General features: G+C 43.8%; 1 protein-coding gene across 1 annotated transcript in view; it reads left to right on the forward strand.

Moving 5' to 3' along the window:
• Window positions 1-12,319, forward strand: part of THSD7B (thrombospondin type 1 domain containing 7B) — a 651,631-nt gene that overhangs the window by 358,342 nt on the left and 280,970 nt on the right. Inside the window, exon 11 of the mRNA XM_088474863.1 lies at window positions 7,368-7,500. Within this exon, the coding sequence (XP_088330989.1) occupies window positions 7,368-7,500 (133 nt within the window). The remainder of the gene's footprint in view (window positions 1-7,367; window positions 7,501-12,319) is intronic.

Raw genomic sequence — 12,319 nt, forward strand, 5'->3', positions numbered from 1 at the left:
CGAGTTTGCAACAATCTCACCCGAGATTGTAATCTCGATTCTTGGTAAATTTGAGAGTTGTATTTCTTACATGAAAAGTACTTCCGAGTTTTCCCGATGGTGAGTAGTTTCGAGTTTGCGATGTCACCCGAGTTTTATGAGTGAGAATAAAGAAATCTTTCCCAAACGCACCAGAGTTTGTCTTTAGTAAATTTGCGAGATGAAAAACATGCCTAAACTCACCCAAGATTGTCATCTTGATCAAACTCGAATCTTAGTAAATTTACCCCCTAGTGCCTTTCTCCAGTGCTTTACCTGGATTGTGTTCCTCTGTTTCCCACTTGTGCCGAAAACCTGACCAAAGGGTCGCGACCTGCTTACTAGGTGCAGCTTAAATCCAAATCCCGCTTGGAGGGGTCACTGGTGAATGGAGTCTAACCCAGTAGGTTAGACTCCATGCCTTTGGTCAGGTCTCGCCTACATCCAGTACTTGTGGATGAAGAGGACATACATCCAGGCCCCTTGCCTCCAGTTCCTTTCCCAACCTGAGACCTCGACTTCTAATCCCTCGGCACAAGAACGCTATAGCCCAAACATGACAAAAAACCTGTTTTCAGCTAAACAGGGCTTTTCACTGCTCTATGAATAGACCCCGTTATCATTAAACTTGCCAGCAGACGTAGATGACATATCAAATTCATGTGTAAGAAGTCAAGATGACAATATCTCAGGATAGGTAGAAATGGGAACAAGAGGTCTTACACAAATGTCCCATCTTCAGCAGCTATTTACTCCATCAGTGTCCATCTCCATTAATATTAGCCTTCTTATTTCTACTGCCAATAAAGCTTCACACAGTTCAAGTCTTGAAATGGCATGTTCAGGTTGTGGTGCTAACTGTAACTTTTCCTAGAACAAACTTTACATGGCAGGTCTTAGGTTTCCATTAGAATATGTCACTTGTATGTAAGCAACTGCAGCTATAGTCTTTGTAGAAGCTTTTTTTTTGCATTTTGCTGTAATGAATGACACATAGATGTAACAACTTGGACCCTGTACTTATTCTATATAGGAATTTTTCCATTTATCCCACTCCTGTTGCCTGCCTAAAGGTAGTGATGTGTCCTGAATGTTCAGGATATCCCTTGAATAGCTACTGGAGCTACTAATCTCAGTGGGTCATAGATACTGTTCAGTGTTAATAGTATATCTTGTTTATGTATGATTTCTCTCCACTTGATACCTGGAACATAAAACCATCTGTCTTTAGATCCCATATTATCCATAGGCTACTTTGAATAGGCACAAGTACCCATGCCTAAATCTAAGTTCTTCAAATCCATTACATGGTTTTCTGGATTGAAAACCTTTATAAATCTGGTACTGTTTAAGGGTGCACACACACTTTAACAATATCGGCCTGATTTGGCTAAATCGGAATGACAAATCGGGCATTTCGTGCAGTGTGTATGCCCAATTTGCGCGCTCCCGCGGTCGCATGCAATATCGTGTGATTGGCCGTGCTGCACAATCACACGATATCGCACGTGAGGCTATACATACTAATGAAGGACAGAACAGTGATTGTTCTGTCGTTCATTAAATCTTTTAAGTGTGTACCAGCAATCACAAAGTGTCCAGGGTGAAGGCTGGTCGTTTAGGTGTGTACCCAGCCTAAGACTGTTTAGTGAAGTCTCAAATTACAGTAGCAACAGCTAATATAGCTTGCACTCTATTAGGTAGACCCATAGTTTGGTGATCTGTGAGCAATGAATTGAGTCCTACTGTACATTCACGTAAAAGTCTCTCTCGATTAATTGTCTTGCATCAGCACAGTATTCCTTTTCTCCTTCTTGGGCTGTTCTTTTACTGTAAGTCCATAAATAGCCATTACAGGAGAAGGACTGTTACCAAAAAAATTTACTTTTATTTAGTATTTGATATCATCATGCACATTATAATTTTAATACCATGAGAACCTCAAGTAGTTGTCATCCCTTACAACAAAACAGTAAATATCTGTTGAATATCGGTTGTTATAGTGACATGTTCTTTTTCTGAAGAAGATTAACATTCTTAGAAGGCTATATGTTCTGTTTGGTCCAGTGAAGAGGATGTTGTTTTATTCCATTTCTTGGAATGTAGCATGAGTCAAATTCCAATCTTAACTGACCTGGTTTACATGGGTGTCATTTGTTTTCCATTGAAAGGACAGGGCTACAGTCAGCTTTCGTTGTTTGTAATACAGAATAGCCAAAATCATATTGTAGCAAGCCATCTCCTGTGTAGGAAGCTATTCACTGAACAGGTTCAAGGGGGTACATTACATTCTGATGAGAGAGTTATTAGGGCATAGTAACATAGGGCCTGATTCAGCAAGGATTGCTATTGCGATTACGCACTCAATCGGACGATTGTTGCGTTCTGCGCATGTGTATGCATTGCAGTACTCAAACACTCCTCTGAGATCGGGACTGTGATCGCAGTGACTACGCAGACCCATCGCAGAGTAATTGACAGGAAGTACCGGTTGTGGGTGGTGATGGAGGGTCAGACCTTGCGCAAGTGTGTGTGAGGCTGTGATTGTACTCAATGTTTCCGATGGTGTTGCAGTTTTGCTAAGTATTACGGATATGTGTAAGGTAAGGGGGCGTCCTTATGTTAGGCTGCGTTTGGCATTGCGATTGCAATCATTAGCATATCTTCACAGTCAGACTGCGTGCGTAATCGCTATTGCAATCGCAATAGCAATCCTTGATGAATCAGGCCCATAGTCTAGTTTGTCACTTTCTCAATGTAAGCATCACCTACTATTACCCATCTTACAGCAAGCTTTTGGGCACAGGGCAGATTGTGGAAGCCATTAGGCTGTTGGTGAAACTTGTGTATCACCAGCATGTCACTTCCGAGAAGAAGGATTTGTGCAGGATCATCGAATGGTGGGATGTAATCAGCAACAACTTTCAAATTAGTCTCTACTACATATCAATTGGCTCTTTCTCCTGGGGATTGACACTCTTAATGTCGACAGTGTAACGTCGACCACACAATGCTATTGTGGTAGTAATGTGATTTAAAGCATGTTAATCGTGTCAGCATTATAACTTTAAACATGATGGCAAAGCATCATATTTAAGGTTATTATGCCGACATGGACAAAATTACCCTTTTTCCAGCTTCCATATTCTTTGTATACCCGGAGTATACAGTATCTATGGTTAAACTGCAAAGGCAAAGCTTGGGTCACTCCTAGTTGTTATTAAGCTACAAATGAACTTGGAAAAGAATAAGAAGGGAAGAAAAACAACTTGACTTTTTATCTGTATCTTGAGCCTTGGGAGATCCATTTTCTTGTGTTCTATATGGAAGTTTTTGACAATGGCATTCACTCTTCAAACAGTACTGTATCTTAACGGCTGAGTCCTGGTAATCCTGGGTTGGTTTTAGTTGACTACAATTCCAGCAGCACATCTCCAAGTTTTCATTGTTTTTGATTGTCTGTATTGAAAATCTTAGAAAAGTGTTCAAAAATGTATGTACTACCATAAAACTCTGCTAGCCTTTTCCCATAATAAAGTCCTACTAAAGCTTAACCTCATTTTTAATATAACTTGATTGTTTGAGTTATAATTTGGCCAAATCGCATTTTAAATTTTCTTAAAGCACCCTGTAATCCAATGTAATATCTGACCACCCATATAAATGAAGTATATTGGGCCGTCATATATTTTGTATGAGTAATGTATTAACCTCGAACAGTTCTGTAAATTGGAGCACGGGGGTATATTTACTAAACAGCTTTGACCACTGGATTTAAAATGGCAATAGCAATAAATGCAAAGCAAGCTTGTTTAAATTTGGTGGTCAAAGCCACGCAAAATCCAATGGTCTGGTACAGGGGCTGGCTGGCAACTTTTAGCCTGGGGGGCAAATGCATGCAGGCGGTCCTGGCAGAGGAGTAGCGTGTAGCTACGGTGCCCAAAGAACGTGCGTGCTTCTGCGCCGCCCCCCCTCAAGTGTTTCAGGGAGGAGGCGGGTCCATATGGGATTAATGTAAGGTAAAAATAAAGATTAGGGGCAGCCCCCTGTCGTAGTGCCCATATGCAGTGCCCCCGTGTGCCACAGGAGATAACACCCTTATGCAGGCCTCCAGTAGTGCCCCCAGTAGTGATCCCCCCCTATGCAGTGCCCCTTCTGCCCCCAGTAGTGGTCCCCCCTGTTCAGTGCCCCTTGTGCCCCCAGTAGTAGGCCCCTTATATAGTGCCCCCAATAGTGGTACCCCCTATGCAGTGCCCCCAGTAACAGTCCACCCCCCCATGCAGTGCCCCCAATAGTGGTAACCCTTATGCAATGTCCCTTAAATAGTGGCCCCAGGTGTAGTCTCCCCCCTATGCAGTACCCCCAGTATTGCCCTTTATATAGAGCCCCCAGCAGTGGTCCCTCGCAGTGCCCCCAGTGGTAGTCCCCTCCCCTATGTAGTGCCCCTAGTAGTAGCCCCCGCCCCCCTATGCAGTGCCCCTAGTAGCAGTTCCCTCCCCTTGTAGTGCCCCCAGTAGTAGTAGTCCCCCCTTGTAGTTCCCCCAGTAGTAGTAGTCCCCCCCTTGTAGCGCCCCCAGTAGTAATCCACCCCCCTGGTAGTGCCCCCAGTAGTAATCCCCCCCTGGTAGTGCCACCATAGAAATCCCCCCCCTGGTAGTGTCCCCATAGTAATCCCCCCCTTGGTAGTGCCCCCATAGTAATCCCCCCCTTGGTAGTGCCCCCATAGTAATCCCCCCCCTTGGTAGTGCCCCCATAGTAACCCCCCCCTTGGTAGTGCCCCCATAGTAATCCCCCCCCTTGGTAGTGCCCCCATAGTAACCCCCCCTTGGTAGTGCCCCCATAGTAATCCCCCCCTTTGGTAGTGCCCCCATAGTAATCCCCCCCTTGGTAGTGCCCCCATAGTAATCCCCCCCCTTGGTAGTGCCCCCATAGTAATCCCCCCCTTGGTAGTGCCCCCATAGTAACCCCTCCCTTGGTAGTGCCCCCATAGTAATCCCCCCCTTGGTAGTGCCCCCATAGTAATCCCCCCCTTGGTAGTACCCCCATAGTAATCCCCCCCTTGGTAGTGCCCCCATAGTAATCCCCCCCTTGGTAGTGCCCCCATAGTAATCCCCCCACTTGGTAGTGCCCCCATAGTAGAGAGAGACTTAATAAAAAAATAAAAAAAAACCACTTACCTGAAACCCCGCTCCTGGTCCCGACGCTTCCACCGGCTCCTCTGGCCGCTTTGCATTATGGGAGAGACGTCGTCATGACGACGGCTCTCCCATTACCCACTGCGGGAGCCGGAAGATGGCTCCCGCAGTGGGAGCAGCGGCAGCCGCTGAGAGTCTGACTGCTGATTACAGCAAACACACAGTTGCCGGCTCCGGCGGCTGTGTGTTTGTGCTGTGTAGCGCTAACCGGACTCCGTCCGGTCAGCGCTACACACGCGGTGCAGTCTGTGTCACAGTGACACAGACTGCACCGGCCCGCGGCCTGCATGACGCTGCGGCCCGGGGGGCACATGGCACCCTGCCCCCCGGCCCAGCCCGCCACTGGTCTGGTAAAGGTTACTGTAATTGTGTTTTTGCAAGTTACCCATATAATAAGCAGAACATAACCTTTCGCATTTGCAGTTATACAATATCTCCTGTGCTATTGCCCTCTGCCTGTGAGCACATTTACCTGCATTTTATCTGAAAACTCACTAATGACTTTCCCACTGCAAGTTCATAGACTGTACTTTGTTAGGTTGCAAATAAATGGAAGATAAAAATGCGGTCACATTAAGGGGCGGATTCAATTAGAGGCGAAAAGCCACGATCAGCGAAAAGCGTTTGCCGATGCAAGGTTTTTGCCACATTCCTGCGTATCGCCCTATTCAATTCCAGGATGTTTTTGCAAAAACTCCATAGGCAAAACCAAACAAAAAAGTTACCACCCAAAGGCAGGAGAAAAGATGTGCAAAAGCCCTATTTTTGATTAAAAATGTGGGGATTTGCTTCATAACCCTTTGGACAACCCCCAAATGACTAAATAGGCTATATATATACATATATATATATATATATATATATATATATATATATCTTAATTCCCCCCCGAAAAAAGTCATGTCATTTTTGGGGTGAAAATGTAAAAAGTGTATGAAAATGGGTATAAAGTACTGGGTCTGGTATTTAGGGGTGTTGTATGGATGGGACAGTTGTTTTTAGGATTGCAGGAGGCTGCAGCAGGTGCTTTTTTTAATGTTTTTTAATAGGCACTTTAGAGATCCAAAAATATACTAGTACCCATTTAAATGTACCCCTAATTTATCTACAGCAATTATTTTACACATAAGAAATTGCTTTTTTCAACACTTATGCAAATATGCATATAATAGCCCTTTCACTCAAGGTAAGAACCCTAAATACTGATATTAGGGCTATTAATACACTTTTATATTGATTTCCAGGGTCAGTTAAGCTTTTCATGGGGTGCAAACTGATTTCCCCCTAAAAAAGCAGTCCTTTTTGCTAGTTTCGCCATTCGCTGCATTCGCACTTATGCATTTTCGACTGTTTTCGAATTGAATAGGGCGAAGAGCGGGTGAGCACATTGTGAAAGTACGCAAAAACTTTGCGTCCGCTAAGGTCGAATGAGGCGAAAAGATTGCAGCGGCGATTGCATTTCGCCAGCTGCGAGTTTTCGCCACTGATTGAATCCGCCACTAAAACAGCAATATGCAATAACATGCTGGAAACACTTTATTAAGTGAAGTTATGCCAAATAATACATTTAGATTTTTTCCATGTTAATAACATTTAGGAAAAAAAAGCAAAATATTGTGCTCTGTCGGAGCCTTGTGCATTTCGTGTCTGTGCGCATAGCAGGTTATTATGTTAGGAAAACATTTCTTGTGTCTGCGTGCATCTCTATGGGGTGTCAGCAGTAACAAGCAAGATATTTCTGACAGATAACATGTGTTACAATACCGAGCGAGGTTTCACTAATTGAATCCCCCTCTGGGTCCCAATAATATATTTAATAATTGACTACAGAGGGTGCTTTATGAAGTGATAACATCTGAATTGATTGAAGGCAATGACATCATAACTCACCACTTACATCAATATTATATACAAGTGTTTATGTATACTGTATATTAGCATCACTTTTGTATCATAAGGTTATTTAGAGTTAATTAGCCTGTATACAAATGTTTGCATTGTGTCTTTAAATAGTCACATAACTTTGTGATAATTCATAGCATCATTACAATACACAAATTAGGCTATACATATTTAGGCCAATGCAGAGAGAACATGAACAAAAGAAGGTGAGTGGTTATATTATATGATACTGAAATATTTGCAATATTTTAGGGAACAGCTCTGTGGCCAAACAGTTTCGATACAGGATAATAATAGAAGATGTTCTAAACAGAGGTCAGGAATGTCCAGGTACTCTGTACGAGGAAAGAGAATGTGAGGATGTCCCAGTCTGTCTAATGTACAGGTAGGTCTTTAACTATTTACCTTATACCTTGCATGACCATTAATGGATCGCTGTGAAGTCTTTGGAACCCCATGACCTCTTATATGAATATTGGTGGTCTCTCCTAAGGTGACAATCAAGGCCAGCTGCGGCAGAGTGTAAACTAATGCTGCCATACTGTAGACTGAACCTACTGACTTAAGGCCCCCATACACGATGCACGGCGATCGGGGATCCATCGTCCAACATATTGGGTGATCCCCACACACGGTGCGATCAGGTGGTCAACCTCCTGATATGCCAGCTCCCCCCTGTCTCACCTGCATAGCAATCCATGGGATCGCACTTCGCTTCACCTGATCTCATGGTCCTGCAGACAGATCAGGGGGTGCAATGTACGACCCCGCGGGAACGCGCTCGGCCCGATATCAGGGCCATACACGGTGCGATATAGCAGGCAAATAGCACAAAGCAGTCGGATCGTCTGCTTTATCACCCCGTGTATGGGGGCCTTTAATTACCAATATTTCCGGATCTTCAAATATCATTATATCAGCACGCTGACATAGGGGTACAACTCAGTGGGCAGGGTGGGGTTTATTTCTGGGTTGTGAACAATTCTACACATCAGATCCCCTTATGCAGGGGCACCGAGAGGGGGGGGGGAGCGGGTACAGTTTACCCGGGCCCGGCCTTCCAGAGGGGCCCTGCAGGGGCTCGGGTCCGGCGCCGCCCCCCACCCTTCCTCCCTCCTCCCTTCCTCTGCGGCAGCCATGCTGGGGTGCAGTGGGAGATTGCTCGCGGCTGCTAAGCAGCAGCCACAGCAATCTCTTGTGCCTGAGGGGGGGAGCGATCACACTGATCAAGCCCCCCCCTAGCTTTGCGCCGGGCTAAGGGGCTCAGAGCGCCCCCTCCCCAGCGCTGCAAAATTATGTGTTTTCTTTCTTTTTTTTTTAAGGGGGCTCGGTGGCGCTCTCTACAGCCCTGCCCTTATGTGTAGGTCTTCAACAAAAGTTGAGGTTTCCTTTAACTCTAAAAACATTGTCTACAAAATACACAAGATATAGAACCACAAAATAAATACAAATGTTTTATTGACCTTTGTTTCTCTACATACTGTTATAAAATAAAAGGATTCAATGCAATGCATGTACTGACAATATCATACAAAAAGAAAGAAAGAGTTGCTGTAATATATGTAAAAGTTTATTTAGTCATTTTGGCCAGCATCTTTGCAGAGATACAACTATTTCAATCACATTTTATTGCTTGTCCAATTTGGATTTTATGTGTTTTATTGTTATATCTCCTGATATATAAAACTCCTGAAGTTAATTAGGGGAACTTAATATCTGCAAATCATTTATTTATTTCATTAGTGCTGTTGATCTTTTAGATTTTAATTAGGTTTGTATTTGTAAGAATAAAAATAAAATGTATGTTCTGGAAATAGCAAATAGCAAAAATGTTGACACAAAATATTGGTGTAATATTGTATGCCAGTGGTTCCCAAACTGTGTGCCGTGGCTCCCTGGGGTGCCTCAGGACACTTGCAGGGGTGCCTCAGGTTGTTGGTCCAGCACCAAATCACATTTTTTATGGTCAGTGTAATATAAATATGTGGACAAACAGAAGCACAAACCTGCAACCCACCACATAGCTGACCCTAAGGATGTCTGGTAAGCATAAGTTACTTCACTTTACTACTTCACTACATTTTTTTCTGAATTTCTCACAAACTTTTTGCTTAAGGGTGCTGTGAAAACAATAGTGATACTCAAGGGCGCCATGATTCAAAAAAGTTTGTGAACCACTGCTGTATGCAATTTATCTGTTATTCCCAATTCAAGATGATATTTTGCATTTTGTTGACATCATTTGGTCTTAAATTTTCCCTGACCATACAACACAGCAGAGTTGACCAACATCATGCCCAGCTCTATTCATTCTGCAAAATGCTAAATTACAAATACAGTGTGGAATAGTTATCCAAGGGCCGGATTCATTACGGATCACTATTGTGATCGCAACTGCGATTACGCACGCAGTTCTACTGCGAAAATATGCTAATGTTTGCAACCGCTCAGCGAGTATAGATACACCCAGTATCGCTTTCTCACATCAGTAAGACCTCGCAGTCCTGCATATACATGGGTAACATCGAGTAACATCGGCCCCTCACGCAGAATTACAGCAAGTCTGACCTATATGCCGTCGCAGTGGCTAATTTATACACGCCCATGCAACGGTGTTCAAACGGACAGGCACACCTGTGTTTCTCCGACCACTCCCCCGTCACCACCCCCAAACGCTGACGTCCCTTCGCTCACTCTGCGATGGCTTTGTATCCCCGTGCGTGATCGCAGTGCGATAGCAATGCTGTCCTGCTCTGTGGTGCATACGCATGCGCTGTACGCACCATTGGCTGATCTGCATACGCTGTTGCAACTGTGATCCGTGCTGAATCCGGCCCCAGGTGCGGAACTTCAACATTACCTGGAACTACGCACTTCTGTGAGCAGCATGTTACACTCTATTTGTACAATTTCTTCTCGCAATCGCTCATCTCTACTCTTAGTGGGATTATAGTTTTGTATTTGCTATTGAGTTTTACAGTGATATTAAGCAGATTTTGTAGCATTAATTATAGTCTAGGGGATTAACTGTAATTAATATTTTCTGATATCACTAAGACATTTCTTTTGTGCCATTTTTAGACAATTAATGAATGAATGTCTAAATAAATGTATCTCAAAGACTAATCTGTGTTACAGGAATATAATTATAGATGTTCTGGTTATAACTGTCCTACAATTACAAATTGCACCTAAAATACGACTTTTAATAAATTAGTGGAAACATGAGGCTGACTGGTGTCATTTAGGAGATCTTTGTCTGCTACATTATTTATCACTTATTATGGCCTGACAGGATTAACCTAGACTCAGTTTTTTAATTGATTTAAATGCAACATTTAGCATCAGTTAATTGAAAATATGGCTAATCTCTCACGGCTTAAAAGTGTTGGATTATTTTCTGTAAATTAGGACTTGGAAACATTAGTTTTATGCATCTTCCTCCACAACAGTACTGTACAGGTTTTTCCAGATGTCCTTTCAGAATTATTGGTATTTACTGATATATTGTTAATGATCTACACATGTTACTCATCACATCACCTATTTTTCTGGGAGGATGTCTAGAACACTTGTATAAGGATAACATTGAAGTGTATATCTTCCTGGTGCACAAATTGGAATCAGCTATTTTGTGGGTAGGACCAATACTCATTAGTAAATATCTAGGAACCAGTGGCACAAATGTGGCACATCAGGAGCCATTATCAGTGTTGATGGTATTTACTACAATCCGCATTTGTAATGCAGATTGTAGTGTGATACTACCGACTGAATTTGCATTGCGAATTCAGGCAATATCACAGGGATTTACTAAAAATCCCTTGCAGGGACAGAGCTTGCGAGAAAGCTTTGTCCCTGCGAATCCCCTCCGCACACTTATCACGGTATGTTTGCAAAAAATACAGTGACAAGTGCCGACGCATGCGCCGAATGACCGTCGCTAAGCCCTGCCCCCTGCCCCTACAAATTTTTTATTTTTTTATTTTTTTAGCAGAGATCAGTGTGTGGTCTATTTAGACCACACAGCTGATCACTGGGGCCGGCTCCGGGCTCTGCTCTGCCCATTAGAGGAGTCCGGTAATCGAGGGAGACCCTGGATAACGCCACTTCCAGGCATTATTATCACACGGCTTTCCACGGTATTTTTTCATATTTTATTTTTAGTAACTTTGGCCAGATCACATTTCCCATTACAATTATCTTTGGTCTGGAAATATTTCTATCCAAATCCAGACAACAACTGTCTTGCCATATGTAAAGGTGAAATAAGTAGGAGTAGGGACGTTAACCACCTAGGAATATCCTCCTTATACGTCACCTGCAGCGCGTTCAAAAAAAGTTACTGTCAAGTTCAGAAACTGTGGCTAAGACCGTAAGCAGTCCAGGGACACCTAAATCCCTTTGTCCTGTTGTATCCAAGTGCCTGCTAACCACACCGTCAACTCCCTCCTCGTCAATTTCCTCCTCAGTCAGGATTGGAAGTAGTCCTGCAGGCCATGTCACTGGCATGACTGACTCTCCTATCCGGGATTCCTCGGGAGGATCCTGCATTGCTACGCCAACTGCTGCCGCTGCTGCTGTTGCTGCTGGGAGTCGTTCATCATCCCAGAGAGGAACTACTTCTTTTACTAAGCAATTGACCCTCCAACAGTCCTTAGTAAGGAGGATGAAGAACGACATCAGTCATCCTGAAGCAAAGCGGATAACTGAGGCCTTGACAGCTATGTTGGTGTTAGCAGCGTCACCAGTAGCAGCAGCAAACAAACGCCAGCTCGTTCCAAGGCAGGCTATGCTGTGTATCACCGGTTTCAGTAAGAGGCACACCACTGACAACCTCTTAGAGAAACTGAAGGAAATCTTTGCCCAATGGCTTACCCCACTTAGACTCTCCTCGGGATTTGTGATATCTGACAACACCACCAATATTGTGTGGGCATTACATCTGGGTAAATTACAGCACGTCTCATGTTTTGCTCACACAATAAATTTGGTGGTGCAAAATTTTCTGAAAAAGGACAGGGGTGTGCAGGAGATGCTTTGGGTGGCCCTAAAAAATTCTGGCCACTTTCGCCATTCAGCCACTGCGTGCCGAAGACTGGAGCGCCAGCAAACACTCTTGAAAATGCCCCACCATCACCTGAAACAAGAGGTTGTGACGTGGTGGAACTCAACCCTCTATATGCTTCAGGGGATGGAGGAGC

Source organism: Taudactylus pleione, unplaced genomic scaffold (genome assembly GCF_031769625.1).
Source record: "Taudactylus pleione unplaced genomic scaffold, aTauple2 ptg000156l, whole genome shotgun sequence".
Taxonomy (NCBI): domain Eukaryota; kingdom Metazoa; phylum Chordata; class Amphibia; order Anura; family Myobatrachidae; genus Taudactylus; species Taudactylus pleione.